The 20,347-nt window shown below is 37.6% G+C and overlaps 2 protein-coding genes across 2 annotated transcripts; both read right to left on the bottom strand.

The window, feature by feature from the left end:
* Positions 1 to 479: 479 nt before the first annotated feature.
* krt18a.2 (keratin 18a, tandem duplicate 2) lies at positions 480 to 7,541 on the bottom strand. Its single transcript, XM_007256362.3, has 7 exons — positions 7,109 to 7,541; positions 5,394 to 5,476; positions 4,498 to 4,654; positions 4,194 to 4,358; positions 2,216 to 2,341; positions 1,875 to 2,113; positions 480 to 1,004 (listed from the first exon to the last, which is right to left on the bottom strand). The coding sequence occupies exons 1-7, from the start codon at positions 7,466 to 7,468 to the stop codon at positions 980 to 982; spliced, it is 1,155 nt and encodes a 384-aa protein (XP_007256424.3). The 5' UTR covers positions 7,469 to 7,541; the 3' UTR covers positions 480 to 979.
* A 2,621-nt stretch (positions 7,542 to 10,162) lies between these two features.
* krt18a.1 (keratin 18a, tandem duplicate 1) lies at positions 10,163 to 16,271 on the bottom strand. The gene is made up of 7 exons (XM_007256342.3): positions 15,720 to 16,271; positions 12,460 to 12,542; positions 12,082 to 12,238; positions 11,801 to 11,965; positions 11,485 to 11,610; positions 10,795 to 11,015; positions 10,163 to 10,671 (listed from the first exon to the last, which is right to left on the bottom strand). The coding sequence occupies exons 1-7, from the start codon at positions 16,149 to 16,151 to the stop codon at positions 10,557 to 10,559; spliced, it is 1,299 nt and encodes a 432-aa protein (XP_007256404.3). The 5' UTR covers positions 16,152 to 16,271; the 3' UTR covers positions 10,163 to 10,556.
* Positions 16,272 to 20,347: the final 4,076 nt, after the last annotated feature.

The following is a 20,347-nucleotide window of genomic DNA, read 5'->3' as shown; positions in this document are numbered from 1 at the left end:
TTATCTGTTCTCATTATTTGTACATGTGTAACTAACAGTGTTTTTTGTGTAATAAGTAATTAAACACAATCACTAGAACGGATGTCAGGTCTGGGACCAGTAGCTTGGAGTGGGATCTGAAAGATGATTGGTTAAACCCTAGCCTTGCCAATTTCAGAAATTTGACTGAATAAATGATAGTAATTTAGAATAATTTATTAGAAATTTGTGATTTTCATATTAATTATGATAAATCCAAAATGTTGAAACAGAGATGTGGACTTTAAAACTATTTTTATAAAAAACATGTTCTGTATGCTCTGTATCTCAATTATAAAAAGGGGTTGGATCTGTAATTGTCATAGAAAAATTAAAAAATGACTTTTTTCTGTTGATACACAATAAAAATATCCAGAATGATTATTTGGTCTATGTTTTATTTTCATTTATAAAGAGTTGTTTTTACTAGACGCCACTCACATCAGAAGACACAAATGTAATCCGTTTATATCGTTTTTATTTATAGAAGTATATATTCACTGCTGTTTACGTATCATTTTCTTTCTTTTTTTTTGTATCAACACCACAATTAGTACATACAAATTTAACACTAGTAGCAATCAGCATATCATCACAGTCCAGTGAAAAACAAGCATCACCATTTGTGAAATGTTTTGGTTTATTGCATAATTTGAACACACAAACTGTTGCTTACAGTGTACCAACATTTATTTATGAATTGATCAATAAAAATGATCCAAGATTACCTGAAATTAACTTTTTTTTTACATTGACTTCCACTGTAAGTTCTTAATGTTTCTCTCTCTCCTGTAAAGTTGCTGTTTTAGAGATAGATTTGAAGATTGATATAGGAAGTGAATAAAAAAAAAAAAAAAAAAAGCTGCTTTATGTTCCGATGATGATCATCTTCTCAGATTCTGCACTCGTGGCACCACCTTTCCATCCGCAAATTAATCTGTGCTGGTCGTCACCTTCATCATTACCTTATATTCATCAAGTTTATTCTGAAATAGATAATAAATGCTCAAAATAATGCCAGTTATTAGTATATTATAGAATTAGTATATTAAAGGTTTCCTTCTGTTAAAATCCATTTTTTCTTGTTCTTTGTGAAATACTATAGGTTTCTCTGACTTGTTTATGCATGCTGCACATGAAACTGTTTCTCAACCGCCATTGTCTGCAGTAGCTAGTAATGAAAATGTTCAGAAAAACGAGTCGATCAGGAAAAGCACCGTATCTATGCTGCATCAGAGCCAACACTCTCTCATCAGCTGAAGAGCTTACAGCTCTGTTCACGCCAGCTAGTTAACGTTAGCTATCTTGTGCAAGCAACTATAGGTTTAAATCGGACCTCCGGTTGATTCTGCATTTTACCGACACCTTAAATATACACTAGGGAAGCACAGTTTGACAAAGTAGCACAACTTGACAGAACACTGGTCAAAGCGGTCACTGTTTGCATCAGATTTTATGATATAGAGCAGACTCTGGGGCTTCAATGTAGTGAAAACTGCCCTGTATCTTTATTACTAAGGCTGTATCTCTGAAAACTTTTTGTCCTTTGAGTTTTAGAGCTGTAAAATTGACTGTGGGGGGACGGCAGGTAGGTGTTTTCTGCTGCAGTGCTGTTAGCCAGTCAGAGGAGATATGTTTGCATGAGCAAGAGACGAAATCCTGTCCTTCTTCAGAGACCACTAATTGAGTGAACTAAATCAGGGCTATACAGAAACACCAGAGCATCTTTTTTTTTTCTTCTTTACAAAATTCATCTCACATGGCATTCATTCATACTAGAGACCACAACTAGACATTTTACAATGAATGAAAACGATGGAATGAGACTTTGAATAGGTATGCCTTTATTTTCTCACCTCAGTTGGTTGGATGTTGGTTCTTCTCCACCATCCAGAAGTTTCTTGTAGGTCTCAATCTCAGCCTCCAGCTCCACTTTGAGGCTGAGCAGGATTGAGTAATCCTGCATCTGTTTCTGGATGGTGCTGCGCAGCTCCTTCAGCTCGGCCTCTCGCTGGAGGAGAATGGCGTTATGCTGCTGTATCTGCATGTTGCAGTGCAGCTGAACTTCCTCCAGAGATCCTTCCAAAGAGGCTTTCTGTGTTTCAGGAGATCAGGAGCACACAGTAATGTGAACGCATGAAACTATAGTGAGCTTTTATAGTACACAGTACAATTCACATGTGATAGCATCTCTCACCAGTCCATTCTGAGTTTGAAGCTCGATTTCCAGAGTCTGCATCCGCTTGCGTTCCTCCTGAGACTGGGCTCGAGCCTCTTTCAGAGCAGCTGAGCTCTCGGTCACCTGTACCTGTACCACTTCTATCTATATACAGTCAAATAATAAAGAAATATTAGTTTACATCTTTTCCAGTGTGTAGTTACAGTTATAGGGTGACTGTGGAATTCCCATGTAAGCTATGTTCATTCCTAACTTAAGCTTCTACAGATAAGATTAGTTTAGTGTTTTTTATGTTTTGTACTTTACACTCTAAACCCGTACACTGTTTGAACTCAAATGATTTAAGTCTGTTTTACATCAAATTGGATATTTCTAAACAATACTCAACTATTTTGAGTTTGTTAAACATTTGTGGGCACATATACACATTCAAACTGAGATCTTTGAGTTGAACCAACTTATAATAACTAAGTTTAGTCGGTTGCCATTAACAGCTTCTTTTCCATTGGCTTCTGTCACAATCTATTTGCATACTGGGTGTGTCCAACAGTTTCTGACCAACACTCACCATCAGTGTGTAGTGATTCCCCCTGGGCTACCTTACAAATAAATCAACCTCCCCTTTAGTTGTAGTAACTTGATGTTTTAATTTATGCTAACTCAAGTTTTCGCTCCTCATTACTTAACGTTTTAAGGCAACCAGTTTCCTCAAATTGTTTAAGTAAATTCAACTCAAACATTTGAGCAAACCAGCTGTCTTAAAAAAGTTAAGTAAACTCAACTTCTCTGGTCTTATAGTATAACAAAAATAAAAAAGTTTAATCAACTTCCCCTTTAGTTGTAATAACTTGATGTTTTAATTTATGCTAACTTAAGTTTTTATTACCAATTATTTACTTTTTTAAGGCAACCTGTTTTCTCAAATTTTTTAAGTAAATATCTGATACTAAAGTATTAATATCCAAACTATAAAGAGAAAAACATGGAATTATTTAGTAAATAAAAAAGGGTTAAACAAACCAAAATATGCTTTATATTCAAAATTCCTCCACGTAGACACCTCTTGCTTAGACAACAACTTTGCCTGGATTTTTTTCAGTCAGCTTTATAAGGTAGAGTCACCCGGAATGATTAGGTTTCAGTTAACCGCTGTGCTGAACTTGTCAAAAGTTAATTACTTGAATTTTTTGCCCTCTTAATGTGTTTGAGAGCATCAGTTGGTATAAAGAGTGATGTTCTAATCCATATTATGGCAAGAACTATTCAATACTCAAATTTCAAGAACTTAAAAAGTATCCTCAGATGCAGTCGCAAAGACCATCCAAAATGTTGAAATCGATGGAACTGGCACTCATCAGGATCTTTTCAGGAAAGGAAGAGCAAGAGTTACCTCGGCTGCACAGGATAAGCTCATCAGAGTTACCAGCCTCTGAAACCGCATCCCAGGTAAGCGCCCACCTAAGAGTATTTTGGTTTGTTTAACACTTTTAAGTTTATCATGATTCCTTATGAGTTCCTTCATAGTCTGAATGACTTCAGTATTCATTAACAATGTACGAAAAAACATATGATCATAACAATACTGTATCCCACTATCCCATAGTAGTAGTTACGTATTAGTAAAATAATAGAACTTTCATGTTAATAATACATGTTGGTTACAGACTAAGCTACACAATCACTAAAAGCGTAAACCTGTAAGAAACATGGTGCCACTAAGGAGTCCTTTGGTCCAACCTTTGGATTTGACTTCTGAGGTTTTCCAGAGAACCAAATAACCTGAGGTAACTGTGCCATGAAAAACTAAACTAAATGCTTCCTCAAGAGCTTCCATACTTGTGAATAACATTTTAGAAATGCCTTTTTCTCAGAATATAATGTGATGTTTACCAGCATATCAATTTGCAAAGGATAAGTACAACCTGAAGCTATTTTTACAGCTCGTTTTACAAAAAGGTAAAAACTATTTAAAAATGGAATAAAATCGTGATAAAACCTTTGATTCGTGCCATGCTTTGAGCTCTGCTTGGTTCTCCAGGGCAATCTTCTCATATTTGGCTCTCATCTCCTCCATGATTTGGCCCAGGTTTTGTCCTGTAGGAGCATCAACTTCCACTTGAACTCCCGACTGGGCGATCTGACCATGCATTTCTGCAGTTTCCTACAAGAAGTAGAACTGTTACTTTTGCAGTACTTCATTTTACCGTTGTATTTTGTCATTAAACTTTCTATACATATAATTCCACATCAATAAGTTATTTAGGGAAAACATATCTTCACTTAAGGTACAGTGAGGTCACCTCTTTGTGGGATTTCTTCAGAGTGATGAGCTGCTCATTTAGTGTCTCGACATCGTTCTCAAGGTGCAGACGTGACACATTGGTGCCGTCCAGAATCTTCCTCAAATCACGAATATCTGACTCAACATTTTCACGACTATGAAGCTCACTTTCAAACCTACAGAAAGAGGAGTGCAATAAGGGATTCTTAAGATTACGTAGTAAAATTCAGAGTGTTGAAATTACAATGTGTGGCACTAATAACTTAAAAGGTGCACAAGGGACTTATTGAAAACCACTGTTTACATCCCGTAATGCTAGCTTTAGCTCCGTGCGCCGCCATATTTGTATTGATAATGTCATAGACATAAATATACATAGACTCCTGGCGCCGGCTGCTACGCTATGCGGAACTATGTATATAAATATATATGTTTATGTTATTTTCAGTTCAGTAATGGGGGCACTTGGAGCTGAAGCTAGCGTTATAGAATGTGAACAGTGGTTATTAATAAGCTTCTTGTGCACTTTTTAAGTTATTAATTCCTCAGTTTAAATGTCAGGGCTCTCCAGATACTATCAAGGAGGTGTGGAGCTACTTTAAGCCTGGTGATAACGGTGGAAAAAGCAATTTATCGGGGCAAATTATGCCCCATATCACCCAGTCTGAAGAGTGTGTGGACAAACTGTTAAAACTTCTGGATCTCAGAACGCTGTGGGAGAACGGAGGTGGGCTATTCATCAAAGGTAAGTACTTTTTATCATGTTTTACACCGGAGTTCTCCTTTAATTTACATAAAAGTAAACTGAAATGAACACCAGGGAGTGTATATAGAAATTAACACTTGTCTAGTTTAGCACAATTATTGTTTCTGTGCAAAAAAGCAACTTGGGTCTTTCAAAATCATGTTCCTCACTTAGTCTTGAAGTCCTCTAGAGCCAGACCACTGTTGTCAATATGGAGAACTATTTGTGCATTGGCCAAAGTCGCCTCCAGAATCTAGAATAGAAATACATTCATCAGATTAGGTTACTATTTAAACAGACATGTATAAAGTACTAGAAATCCAGACTTGAGTAAAAGTACATGAGCTCTATTAATAAAAGTGACTTGAGTAGAAGCTGAACTGTTCTTTTAGCTCTACATTTAACTGGCAGTACTGAAGTATTCAACATTTTTTGTACTTAAGTATTGCAAGTAATTTATTATTCAGTACTACTGAAGTACTGAAAGTAAAAGTACAGTACTGTGTTGTGTAGAGAAAGTAGTGGACAGTTATCAGACGAAAAGGCAGAACAGGAGCAATGAAGCCTGTTGCTCATTCCCCAACGTTAACTCCTCTGAGGTTGCCAATACACAACAGCGAGCGAGGGAGCGGTGCTGCAGCACGGAAGCTAGCAAGCAGGGCCTGTTCAGCTGAAACCTCAGCTGCTACACAGCCTAAAAAGCCTCAGCATGTTTCAAAAAAAGCTCAGTAACCAAAGAAGGAATAAAACAATAGAAAATATTGGCAGTGAGTATAAAAGTTCATAAGGAGCAGGAAAGTCACTCTGCTGAAGTACAGAGTTATACAGGAGTTTCAGTGGCAAGGCTGGAGTAGCATTAGCATTAGCCGCTAACTGCTATTTCCCCATTCAGAGGTCAGTATTATCGGCCTGTAGCCTGCTCCTAACCCCGGCTAGCAATGTTGGAGCAGCATTAGCATTAGCCGCTAACCACTGTTTCCCCGTTCAGAGGGGAGTATTATCGGGGAGTATTATTTGAGAATCTAATTTTATTGTAAATAAACAGAAGCCCTATCTTGTCATGGTACCCTATTTTAGAGCGCCCGTCTATTGCAGATCACGCAGCTGGATTTAGTTCAAAAGCGGTGAACTAATTCTCTTTATTAATCATGTGTATGCTTTGGGCGTAACGTAAAATAAACCAATCGGTGTGCCAATTGGCTTTTCCATTAAGAGCCCGGTGAGCTCTGGTGTAACTTTGGCGCATTTGTATCTTAACAGTGCGGTGCTTTGTGCATTTTAGCAGAGGATACTGATCTGCCAGTTACGCTGTGAAAACACACCAGCAGGTCATTTAAAGAAATAGCAATGTTATTTTATACTTTATTCTGTTTATTGTTTAATTAAAAGTGCAGCACATCCATGTGTGTGTGTTTAATGAGTGGGGGTGCATAGTGCATCTTTAGGAATACACTCTGATGACTGGCTGTTGTCAGGGTTTTAATCAGTCAGTGGTGCACATGTGTTTTCCACCTATAAAATAGCAACATGCCAGAAATGTACTTGAACACACCTTACTTCCAGACCATCATGCTCATCAGCGTAAATATATTCCTAAACTCCGACGCTATTTTATCAGTCCAGTCAGTATCAGTCAGTGGAAATAGACTGTTGACGGTGTGTAAGATAGGAATGAGCATCGTGACACAGCTTGCACAGGGTGCACAAGAAGGTCACAAGTGTCCATGCTCATGTATATAGCTATTGGTTGTAATTTTCAGTTTGCTTAACTTTTACTAGCTAAAAGTTAAATCAAGGACTTTAAACCTCAAATTAGCCTCAAACCCTCAGTTCCTGCTAACTTCAGAATGCATAGCTTGCTAAGAAAGACACAGTTTTGAAGTACCTCTTTGCGTAGCTGAGTGATGGTGGTCTCAAACCGGCTGTAGTCGCGCACCTCAGGGCTTCCTCCCTCCTGAGCCTCTCTGATCTGCACCTCCAGCTTGCTGTTTGCTTCTTCCAGGATCCTCACCTTCTCCAGGTAGGAGCCGAGACGGTCATTGAGGTTCTGCATGGTCTCTTTCTCATTGCTCACGCCGAGCTCCACAGAAGCATAGGACGATCTATGGAGGTCCTCGCTGAGAAAACGGCTGCCACCCAGACTGGGGATCTCTGTACCCATTGTGTGGAATATTGGGGTCGACACGGTGTAATTTTGACGGAATCCATGAGGCACTGTACTTCTAAAAAATCTTGCGGATGCCATATTGTTTTGAAGAGCGGGCAGCCGGTCCTGTTACTGCAGTAGAGGAGATTTGGACTGCAACTACAATCAAAATCAATCTTATTCATAAAGAACCATTAATCTCTAACCTTTATTATACTTTGGACTCTGGACTCCAAAGCCACCACCCTCAGATTATTGCAAAGACGGAGATGGACTTTGAACTTTTTCGTTCTGTTTGATTGTGATTATATAGATGATATTATTGTTGTTTAAAGCTTGGGAATCAATGTTTGCAATCAATAAGTTTTATACAACAAATTTGCCTTTATTTCAGTTTCAGATATGAATTAGAATATTGTAAAATGTCACAAAAATTTACTTTATATACAGATTTTACCAAATTTAAAAACCTCTGGAATATAATCAAGAGGAAGATGGATGATCGCAAGCCATCAAACCAAGCTGAACTGCTTGAATTTGTTGCACCAGGAGTGCAGGCATAAAGTTATCCAAAAGCAAAAGCAGTGTGTAAGACTGGTGGAGGAGAACATGCCAAGATGATTAAAAACCAGGGTTATTCCACCAAATATTTATACCAAATAATATAACAATCTTTTTTTTTATTATTTCCGCCATTTTCCATTTTCATTCAAATAAAAAGCTCTAAATTACAATATTTTTATTTGGAATTTGGAAGAAATGTTGTCTGTAGTTTATACAAGAAAACTACAATGTTCATTTTACTCAAACATACCTATAAATAGCAAAATCAGAGAAACTGATTCAGAAACTGAAGTGGTCTCTTTTTTTTCCAGAGCTGTATATTGCTACTACCTTCATGTACGATGTAGAGGCTATATCTGTAGAAACTTAAGGGGCAATCAGTAATTTACTACCCTTCATACCCTATTTTATACTAAAGCATTACCAGGGGGACAAAGTAACGATGCCAGGTAATTAAGGTCATGCTAACTTTATTTAGAGCATGAAATGACACCCAACAAGCAGTGTTTTTTTCCTGAAACAGATACTCTACCAGTGGAGCTCTTATCCACCCTTCACCCCAGCACCAGGAGTGCAAACAACTCCCACCATAACTAAACTAAACTAAACAAATATAACATTAACTCATATACACATATAACACCCCCTCTACACAAACAACCCCAACACACAGAGTAGAGCTTATTTTGAGTTAGTTACAGAATTAATAACACCTGTGTATGTATTATGTCATTTTTCAAGTCAAGTCAAGTCAAGAGGCTTTTATTGTCATTACATTTGAGTAGCAATAAATACAGCAGACAAGAGGCAAATAATTAAACATATTGTGAAGTTCTAGTTTCTTTTACATACATAATAATAACGTGTATGTGTTAACCAAAAAGGCATATTCAAAAGGATATTCGATAAAGACCACACACTTCCTCATCCTGCCAATACAAACTTTGTTTTGCAAATATTCATGCAAATGTCGCACACCATCCAACTCCCATTCATTCCCAAAAGAGAAGTTCATTACTGTTTGAGTTTGGCAACAACTCAGGAAATTAGAAAACACGCAATGCTAAAAAACACAGAGATAAATCTTCAAATACTAAAATAAAAGTAATTACTTTTTTATTTGACCTCCTGTGTGACGTTACTAAGTACTGTTTTAACACAGATTCATTTAGTCTGTAGCACCTAAAACTGGGTATATCTCACGTACCGTTGCTGTCCGATGAAAAACACTTATCTCCAAAACATCAACTTTACAGGAGAGAGAAAAAACCGTTGTCAACTTTCAATGAAAGTCAATGTAAAAAAAATATCATTTGCTGATATTATTTGGTTTGAAACATCATATAAATATGTTTGAAGCACTAAAATAGGTAAATAGTATTGGTTGGGGGAGGATATCTCACTTTCTTAGGTGTTTATCTCAATGGGTTTCTTGTAGATTTAGCTTTACCGCACTGGGATGTCATCGCTATATTTAGAAAGACTAAGTTCCACCCTTTCTAACCATATATGGATTATGTTTATGTGTGAAGGGATTCCTGAGTAATTAAGCTGAGAACACAAGGTGCGAACACAAGGGTTCTAAGGATTAATGTTGTTATAAATGCTCAGTCTACACAGGTAGAACCTGAATCTGAAACTGAGTGTATGCATCCAGCGCTATTCATTGTTTAAATAATCAATATATCAGGACACATTTAGGCAACTAAACATGCCCAACAGTCATATACAACTCTTATAACTTTATAAAATAAATGCAGTAATCCAGAAGTATGCTATTATACTGTTATTACACTGTTATTATACTGTTATTATACTGTTCTCATACAGAGTTCTTCCCCAATGGTGGAACAAACTACCTTCTACTACCAGATCAGGAGAATCTCTCACTATCTTTAAGAAGACAGAGCTCTTCAAAGAGCACTTACTATCCTAACACCTCTAACAAACTAACTACCATTTTTTCTTCCCCTCCTTCACTCCTCTATCCCATTATTTCCCTTTGATCTTCTTTATGCCCTATCTAAAGATGTTTTAACCTTTAACTTCTATTATTTTGGTACTTCACTAGTGTAAGTAGCTTTGGACAAAAGCGTCTGGCAAATGAAGTATAATGTAATGTAATGTATTATGATTTGTAAGATGTTAATTTTTGACATTAAGTATATGTAAGAAATCAGTTTCGTTTAAATTCATTGGTTTAGGTGAAGTATGAGAAGACACCAGTAGTAAGTTTAAGGCTTTATTGGAAATGACCAGACCAAATGGATACAACACAACAAGAAAACCATGCCAAACAACTTGTCTTTACTTCAGAATAGTGTGTACAATACCACTCCTACAGAGATGTTGTCTTTACAGTTACGTTTTCCAGACAATCAAACATCATTACGTTTGGCTACTGTCATCTTTGGTTAAGCAATGCTGACTGTATCTCCAGTTCCTTTTGTATTGAACATATGCCATTCATTTCCTATTCCTATCAGCTCTGACACTTTTCTTATGCAATAAATATCTTATTTTCTACTTTTCCCACGCCAACCACTCTGTGGATGGTTGTCAGTATTGGCCCGTGAGGTGTTAGTGTTGTGTTGCTGGGGGATCTCGGCACTCCGGTGGCTGATTAGAGCTTCCTCTCCTTGGTCTCTGTGCTTGAAGACACCACCTTCCCATCGACCAGCGTCTGTGTGACCGTCATCACTTTTACCCTCTTCTGCTCCTCGACGCCATCCTCCAACCTGAGAAAGTAAGAGGGCAAGAGAAAGTTTTTTGGTTTGTAACCTGAGAATGTACACTCGACTCAACAAATTTGCTCAATAAGCGAAACTACAAGGCGAAATTTGCCTTCAACTCAGACTCACTTGAAGTCTCCGCCGTCCAGAAGCCTTCTGTAGGTGGCGATCTCAGCCTCCAGCTTCATCTTGATGTTGAGCAGAGCCTCGTACTCTTGTGTCTGCTGCTGGATGTTGTTGCGAAGCTGCATGAGCTCGGCCTCCAGCTGCAGGATGATGCCGTTCAGGTGCTCGATCTCGGCGTTGTAGCGCATCTCTGTGTCGCGGAGTGTGCCTTCCAGTGAAGCTTTCTGTAAAAAGGACACATAGAAACCACAGGTTTAGCTGTTGAGAGAAGATCTGATTCCATGGGTAAGTAACCACAGATGTTGCTTAGACATTCTTAGATCCATTAATCTGTTTTCATAAAAAAAACCTTGGTTTGTCTGTTAAATCGATAATCTGTAAGTTTTGGGGATTTAGAGACATTTCTGCTGAGAATGTGTAATTGCACCCAGCATGTGTGTAGCAAGAGTACTTTTAAAACATGGTGCTGTCTCATTTAGAGATTTCTGCTTGCCAAATCTCTTGTTTGGTTTAACGATGCATTAACGATGAATGAGCAAGCAAGAGTTGAGTTCGCCATTCTGGGATCTCCATGTTCGCAGTAGCTCTTGAATCAGCACCATCAGCAGCACTGAAGTTGCTCAGGTAACCAGCTAAAAAAAGGTATTAAAAGCTATCAGAAAGATGCATAAATCATATAGGCTATACACGTACCAGGCTCTTCTGTGATTCCAGCTCAATCTCCAGTGTCTGAAGTTGTCTGCGGAGGTCGTTGACTTCTGTTCGTGCACCCTGGAGGGCCTCGGTGTTTTGCGTGACTTGTACTTGGACTTCCTGAATCTGAAGAAAGGGCAACAAAGGGCAAGAAGTTTTGATTTGAGGAACTAATAATTGGGAACAGCATGAAAACCAATTGGTTTTTGGCTAGACTTCATTGACGTCATTGACCATCAAGGGTTGCCCATTGATTCCATTGATGCTGTGATTATTGCCTTCATTGATAGCTCTTTCATGAATATATATACAGTACCTGTGACTCGTGCCAGGCCTTCAGCTCCTCTTGGTTCTTCTGGGCCATCTTCTCATACTTGGCTCTCATCTCCTCCATGATCTGAGCCAGGTCCTGTCCTTTAGGAGCGTCAACATCCACCTGCACTCCGGACTGGGCGATCTGGTTGCGCAGGTCGTTGACCTCCTGTTATTGAGACGCAAAACAAGAAGGCGATTGAGTTGAGTTGGGAACATTTTTAGCATGTTTTAGTACATATTTTCAGTGCATATTTTGCAAGGGGATTCAAATCTTGCACTCACGTTGTCGTGGTTCTTCTTGAGGAAGATGAGCTCCTCCTTCAGGGACTCAATCTCGCTCTCCAGGTTCATGCGGCCAATGTTGGTGTCATCGATGACCTTCCTCAGGCCAGCGATGTCAGCCTCCACTGACTGGCGGATGGACAGCTCGGACTCGAACCTTTGGACAAAGTGAAAGAGGAAAGGGAAGGTTATGAAGGTTTCATGTTACGAAGGGTTTATTACAGTGTAATATACTATTTTTAACATTTATTTAGGTTATTCTGCTGGGGATATATGTATGGGAAGTCATGGAAAGCCTTCAGAATAAGCCTTATTCTGGACAAGGGACTATTACAGAGCGTATACTTCTTTTGCCAAACAAAATATGAGTGTACTCACTTCACCCTGAAGTCATCAGCTGCCAGGCGAGCGTTGTCAATCTGGAGCACAAGGCGAGCATTATCCACGGTGGCATCGAAGACCTACAACAAGTCAGGAGACAGACAGATGTTAGGAAACATTGGAGACACAAGGAGACTTGGTTTAAGCTAAAATCTAGAAGCTAGAAACTGAGAGTTCTCCTATATCACTTTTTTTTGCATTGCTATGTCGTTGCTATGCTCATTTCAGTGAAGTTAAAGCCTGTTAGTGCAAACTGAAGCTGCTGGCTGACATCATTTGCTGGTGCAGCAGTTATTCCTTCTGCTCTGTGGGTTTGGTTTGCTTAGATAAGACCAGCAGAATAGCAGGTGTCAGAGTCCACGGGACAATCATTAACAAACGGCTAACTCACTGCCAGCACAAACCGGTTGTTGTGCCTAAACGAAGAGCAAAGCTTGCACTGGGGATGGGCTGGAGAGATACTCCACTTTTATTAGCGTGGGAGGCTGTTTTGCAAAGACAATATTGTTGTAAGATATCACAGCAAATGTTGGCATCATGACCAGTAAGCTAATGTTGGTTAGCTTGCCACGGTTGGTTGCGAGTGCTAACAAGGGTGTGTGCTACGCACTGTATGTACGGTTTTGCTTGGATTAATCTGAATAAACAAGATTCAGTTGCTTTCATTTGATAAGGTCACATATTAATGCAAATTGTACTGAATCAGTGGGTTGTGGCTCCTCTGGTGGGCAGCAGTGGTGTTGCTAAAGTGTCGCAAAGGGAGTAAAAAAAATGTATGTGTTGAGTGTGAGAATTGGCTACAGCAGTTCAATTTCCAAACACTAGATAAACGCGAAACCTGTGCAGGTTGCCAGATTGACACACAGTGACAAAACGACGACAAGTCTTACTCTGTAGCTGTGAATCAGTGAATATATACGTTTCAATGTCCAAAAAAAAAAACATCTCTACTACACTAGTGTTGGTGGTTAATTACCTAGCTACGATTAGCAACCTTACTGAAGCTCAGTGATTACCTGTTCAGCTGAGAAATTGCTTGTTTGCATGAGACTGGAGGAACGGTGGTGGGCACAGATTACCGTGACCTAATGTTATGAGTTACTACAGAAAATATAATCCTAGCTTGTCACTTTGATATTAGTGCGCATCTGAGACTAGTGGGTTATTTGTAAGAGGTTATTGGGCCACAGGTTTGGTGAAAAACCCAGAACTAGATGATAATATTCTCTGTTTCTGTTTTTATCGAATGGATTCATAGAAATGTTCCAAAATTATTGTGTTATGTTAATTACCATTAAAATTCTGATTATTTTGTACTTTGTATTTTGTTACTATGTACCTGTAAAGTTTTGTACTGCAACAAATAGTTATAATAGCATATTAAATTACCCAAAATTTCCCAAATGTTTTAATTATACTTTCTTTCTGCAACATTATAGAGCTAATAAGATCAGTTTTACTCGTTAAAAAACAAATCGTTCTTGTCGAATATAATTATTATTATTACATTAGTGCTGCTAATCACTAAAACACACTGACACACTATGATAAAAATGGCGATATAATGTGGCCTCATAAACCAAGCAGCAGGATGCTTCTTGTCCTTGCTTGACACACCTATGAGAAATGGGATCTCAAAGGCCATCTAAGTGTAATCAAGCAGTCAGTGTACCCTGGCCCTGCCTGATGAATGAGCAGCATATGACTTGTCTAGTGCTGAAACCTGGTAGTACAGAGGTGTGAACGCTGTAACACTGGCTTATCAGAGCTGTATATTCTCAATGATTCTTTACTACTTTTCCCTTTTTCCCTTTAAGGTCATTGAGAAAAAAAGAGAGAGAGAGATCTGCAGTGTTCAGTAGTTAAACTCCCTCAGCTTTTTTTCCCAGTTTCCTTTAATCCTCCTCCCACAGGCCTCAGAATTTCAGCCCAGCGTTTCCGTCCGCAGGGAATGACAGACACGTCTGCAACTCCGAATGTGTGACGGTGAATAAACACAGGATGGAACTGCTTATTCACTGGAATGAATGCAGGCCTGTGGCAAAAGTTATGGAACTTAATAGAAGCAGAAGCAACAGTTCTTCCAACTCCATAAAAAAAAAAAAAAATCCTTTCTTATTCTCTGATCAAAGTCAGAACTAATCCAGATCTAATCCAGTGTGAAATCTAATCCACCACAGAAGCCTCCACATTTCTCAGACATGGTTCAGTTAGATTGATTGGCAAAGATGACAAGTTTCTCTTGTTTTCTAATAGTTAAACATGGTAAACCTGGTGAACAATGGGAGATATACACCTAAACATTTATTTTATATTATATTTTATAAGTGTAATATGTTATTGCTCTATATACAGTTTATACGGTTATATATAGTTTTGATCATTCAAACATTTGCTCTGTTCATGCAGAGGGAAAGAAGAAACAATAAACCGAGGCCGACTTGCCATTGGATGGTTAATTGCCCCCAAAAATCTGTAGTTGTAGTCATTATAGAGTTTAATGTTAATGTTTTTTTAAGAGTTTGGAAAATGTAAAGTTTAAAATTAGTCTTCCTTTGAGAGTAACGTGTTAAGAAAGTTATAAAACCTAAACAATCTATACCTTTTGAGTTATTTAGATGTGTAATGTGTTTGGTTCCAGATTTGCGTAGGGTTAAACCACTTTGTTTAATGGTCGATACCGATACTGCAATCTTGAGTATCTATCGATACTATTTACCAAATATCATTTTGATACTATGTTTTTTGCTCTATTAAACTAAGCTGTTCATCAAATTATCATTTGTCGATTAGTCGATTTAGATTTAGGTTTCTTTGATTGGCAAGGATGAGCTGTTCCTTTGTGTGAGCTCTTTTTTTATAGATTCTACCTAACTATTTCATTTACTCAACGTGTGTGTTGATATGTGTGGGTATATTAGTTTAGCATGGTGAATATTTTGTGTTACAGGTTATATTTTGAGTTCACAGACCATTTCAGATCAGTTTTCATTCATTCGATTGTACAGATGTAATAAAACAAGGCCTTTCATTTTTTAAATTGCTTCTAAAATTGCTTATAACCTTTAAAATCTAGGCTTATCTGATCTTATTCGGATATTTATCAGGATAAACAGTTATTATGTAATAACTTACTTTTACAGTAGCAATTGAATCATTAACAATTTGAGGTAAATGTAAGGTTAAAATAGCTCTTCACAAACTTACACACTCACTCACTCACTCATGCCCACACACACACACACAGACACACTCACCTTCTTGCGCAGGTCATCGAGGATAGCCTGGTAGCGGCTGTAGTCGTGGACGTCGGGGCCTCTCTTCTCCAGGGCCTCGCGGATCTGCACCTCCAGCTTGCTGTTGGCCTTCTCCAGGGTTCTGACCTTCTCCAGGTAGGAGGCCAGACGGTCGTTCAGGTTCTGCATGGCCACCTTCTCGTTGCCCATGATCTCGCCAGTGGCCCCGGTGGCCGTCACCTGGAAGGAGCTGGACATGGAGGAGGCCGGCACTCCCATGGAGCTGCGGAGGCCTGAGAAAGTGGCAGAGGAGATGCGGGCCCCGGATCCTCCGGCTCCACCGTGGATGCTGGCTGCCCTGTAGGCCGGCGTGACCGAGGTGCGCTGGATGGACACCTGGGCCAGAGGCACACGAGAGGAGGTACGCACAGAATAGCTTCCACTCATACTCATGTTGGCTGAAGTTTGAGAGAGTTTGAGTGAGTGAATGAAAGTGAGAGAGTGAGAGCTAGAGAGAGAGGCTGAATGGAGCAGAAGAGAGCAGCCAGATGAGTGCACAGGGCAGAAGGGAGGGAGACTCAAGTTTTATACTCAACTCCTGACTCACTGGCCCCACCCACGGGCTCCTCCCACTGACCAATCATGTCTGTCCGAGTCTGTCTGTGGTCTGGTGGAGCTCTTACAGTGACTGGAACCCATTTGAACTGCTGGTCTAATGTTTTTACAAGTGTCTGCCCTTTTTTTCCCCCTTTCTTTTTTTTACTAAAATCAAGGTAAAAAGTGGTCCATAAACTGGTCTATAGAACAAAGAGCCATTTTCTTTTTTTTTTAAGATGATATGTGTGTGGGTTAGTATATGTGTGTGTGTATGTGTGAGAGGGGGGTTATTTACTTAACACATTCCTTATGTAAGTGTGGAGTTTAAGTGATTTGAAACTTTTCTTATGATGTTAGGAAAAAGTCTCATTCTACCTACTCGTTTGATACAGCTCTGGAAAAAAATGAGACCACTTTAATTTCTGAATCAGAATCAGTTTCTCTGACTTTGCTATTTATAGGTATATGTTTGAGTTTGAGTAAAATTAACATTGTACTTTTATTACTTTTATAACTACAGACAACATTTCTCCCAAATCCCAAATAAAAATATTGTCATTTAGAGCATTAATTTGCAGAAAATGAGAAATGGCTGAAGGAACAAAAAAAGGCGCAGAGCTTTCAGACCTCAAATAATTCCAACAAAACAAGTTCATTCAAAAAAGACACACATTGAATGAGAACGTGTCCAAACTTTTGACTGGTACTGTGAATAGTATGAATGTTATTTTATATATGTTAAACATAAAAAGATTTTACATTACTAACTTTTTTTTTTAATTACACACTTACTGTTAAAGGATAACTGTTTTTCAACTATTTGTGCTTCAAATTATTATTAGAAGAATCTAAAATATAAAACATATTTTGGATTTTTTAACCCTTTCTAGTTCAGAAAATAATTCTCTTTGTTTTTCTGTATAGCGTTATTACAGTTCTCAATATTAAATTTACAATGCAATATAATCATAAACAGAAAGAAAACACTAAATTAAATTGAATGAGGTGTCCAAACTTTTGGCTGGTAGTTTTATTCGCGATAACACACGATTTCAAGTGTTCTATTGCTTGTATACAGTAGTTTTTTTTACAAAATAAATGAAGAAAATAAATAAAAAAAAACCTCAAGAAATATATGCTTTAAAACGGACCGTGCCTTCCGCCAAAAAGTAGATCCACAACAAATGAACTGTAACAGAACTGTAACTACAAAACTTCATATGGTTTATACAGGCTAACTCCAGCAACGTTAGCTTGAAATAAAAATGTTAAGGAGGTTGGTAAACGTTAGCATTAAATAATGCTGAAACTCTCCTCTCCTGCTCAGCGGAGTCGTCTTCAGGTGAAAGCTGCGCGTTTGTTAGCATTTCTGTCTGTTTGCTGGGTGGTGTGTTTGTTAGCTAGCTAGCTGGCAGGCTAGCTGCGCCTGCAGGACTGTGGTTAGGTTAGCATAGCTTGCTGTAGCTTAGCGATAGCTTAGCCGTTCTGGGTATCAGCCTGCGGCCGAGGTGACTGATAGATTATCCTTCCCTTTTTTCTACAAAAAAACTAACCATCACTGTGGGCTTGCGGGTGAGCGCGCTTTGGCTGGGCGCTAGCCTGTGCTAAGCTAATGCTACTGGTGCTGCTGCTGGAGGTGACGATACAAAAATGTCTTGTGTGTATAAATATGTGATACAGATTTAGTGTGAGAAGGTCATGCTGTTATCACAACACTTCTCATCAGATTGTGAGGTCGGTGCTAACTGTTATATATAAAATATAAGATCATAAGATAAGTCAAATATAAAACTTTATTCCTCTCTGAGGTAAAAAGACATTAAAAAGACAGTGTTCCAGCAGCTTCCAGACAGACAGACAGAAACAAACAGAATAAAATAGATAAATCAATCAAAATATAATATAAAAAAATTACGCAAATAAGAAATACAGTGTATTTAATACAAGGACTAAAAGTATGTGTATCAGAATGGCATAATATTGTGCATATTAACAAAATTAAATTCAGTATTATTATAAATATGATAAAAAAGGTGTATATGCTGTTATGTGATACAGATTTAGTGATATCAGCACGGTTAGAACACCTCTTAACCAATCAGATTGTGAGGTTACAACTAACTGTTATATAAAATAGCAATATTATTTATATATATATATATATATATATATATATATATATATATATATATATATATATATATATATATATATATCATGTGTAATCATCTTCACATAGGCAACATAGGTAGCCCTTTATACTTGTATAACTTTGTTATAAATTATATTATAAACTATAACATAATCATGCATTTGGAGTGTTGCTATAAAGAAAGGTGTTGCCCAATGATCTCTATAATGGCAGTGTAATGGTTACAGCTTTGTTTTATGAGTTAACACATTATAATTCTATTGTCTGGATTATGGCAGCTGACTTGTATAACTATTTCCCACACTACTTTTTCCTGCACACTGAAAGTGAGAGTGAATATGGGTGGAGGGGGAGGGGCATGTTCCTCCCTTCCAAAGGTGAAACTATCTACCGCCCTCCGTACCTGTTTATATATTAGTGTAGCTTTCAGATAAAAATATAGTTCTATTAACAATATAATTAGCAAATCCTGCAATATATCACAGTAGAATAAGCATAAATAATATACTCTTTAGTAGGGGTGAGTGAAATGGTTAAAAACAAATACAGTATATCATGATATTTTTACAATCTATTTTTATGATACACAATATTTATTGTCATATATTTTCTATTTATACTTCTATTTAAATGTAATCCCATTATTGGTAAAGTTAGTACAGTATTTTTTAATCAGAATTTGCTGGACTTTGTATGTTTAAACAAGACTATTTTTACACTCTTTAAATAAGAAGTGCAGTGAAATCACATTACAGTGTTCCAGACAGACAGAAACAAATAGAATAAAATGGATAAATAAGCTAAAATAACATATAAAAATAAATACAAATAAGAAATACAGTGTATTTAATACAAGGATGTAACATACACAATATAAAACAGATATATGACACATAATTTAAAACTAATTTAAAGTTATGTGTATCAGAATAACATATTTCTGTGCATATTAACAAAATGAAATTAACTATTATGATAAATATATAAAATAAAATATTGGCATTTTGCCCACCTGCACTTTCAAGCACATTAACGTCGAAAACATTAAAATATTTTCCACTTGACGTTTGCTGGGAATTAAAACCGATGACACACTTGTTGAGAAACTGGCGAGTGATGAAACTGATGCTTAGTCAAAGTCTGTAAAGTGAGACGTTCACACCTTGATGAAGATCTACAACATGTTGAAACTCGCTGCCCTTATCTTTCCCGCTAAATCATTAGCATAAAAAAGGAAAAAGTGATGTAGTCAGTGGGCGACTCATCTATGATGACTATGACCATGATTTAATTCCAGTATCTATTACATCCCAATAGTTCACGACCCATTCCTTCCAAAGGTTAAGATTCTGAGTTTTTTTTTTTTTTTCATAATTCTCTTGCTACTTTTGCCTGTGACTTATTTACATTGGCCTTGGGTTTTGGTGATTGTTGGTTGTAAATAAAAACTCCTGCACAGACAAAAAAAAAAAAATATATATATATATACGACCAGCTTATCCAACCAACTCTAGCTGGTATAATGTGTTTTAATTAAGTGTTCATATTTATAGTATGCAATACAGCAGAGTGGGATTAAAACTAAAGTCATCCAATCTATGAAGAAAAACATATGAAATTATTTAGTTGACAAAAAAAAGTTGGCTGGATTTTCTCAGTCAGCTTTATGAGGTAGAGTCACCTGGAATTATCAGCTTTCAGTTAACAGCTGTGCTGAACTTGTCAAGAGTTAATTACTTGAATTTCTTGATCTCTTAATGTGTTTGAGAGCATCAGTTGTAAAGTTGTGAAGAGGTAGAGTTGATGTACAGTGAATAGCCCTATCTAAATAATGTTCTAATTTATATTATGACAAGATCTACTCAACACTCAACTCAAGTAATGAAGGTCAGTCAGTCAG

The sequence above is a fragment of the Astyanax mexicanus genome, chromosome 13, assembly GCF_023375975.1.
Source record: "Astyanax mexicanus isolate ESR-SI-001 chromosome 13, AstMex3_surface, whole genome shotgun sequence".
NCBI classification, from domain to species: domain Eukaryota; kingdom Metazoa; phylum Chordata; class Actinopteri; order Characiformes; family Acestrorhamphidae; genus Astyanax; species Astyanax mexicanus.
This window is presented reverse-complemented; position numbering and strand designations above follow the sequence as displayed.

Coding starts and splice junctions, on each gene's coding strand:
- krt18a.1 (XM_007256342.3), bottom strand. CDS start 16,151: ATGAGTATGAGTGGAAGCTATTCTGTGCGTACCTCCTCTCGTGTGCCT. Junction 12,543..15,719: donor TCGATGACCTGCGCAAGAAG/GTGAGTGTGTCT, acceptor GACTTGTTGTAG/GTCTTCGATGCCACCGTGGA. Junction 11,611..11,800: donor AGGCCTGGCACGAGTCACAG/GTACTGTATATA, acceptor CCCTTTCTTCAG/ATTCAGGAAGTCCAAGTACA.
- krt18a.2 (XM_007256362.3), bottom strand. CDS start 7,468: ATGGCATCCGCAAGATTTTTTAGAAGTACAGTGCCTCATGGATTCCGT. Junction 4,359..4,497: donor TGAAGAAATCCCACAAAGAG/GTGACCTCACTG, acceptor TACTTCTTGTAG/GAAACTGCAGAAATGCATGG. Junction 2,342..4,193: donor AAGCATGGCACGAATCAAAG/GTTTTATCACGA, acceptor GACTGTATATAG/ATAGAAGTGGTACAGGTACA.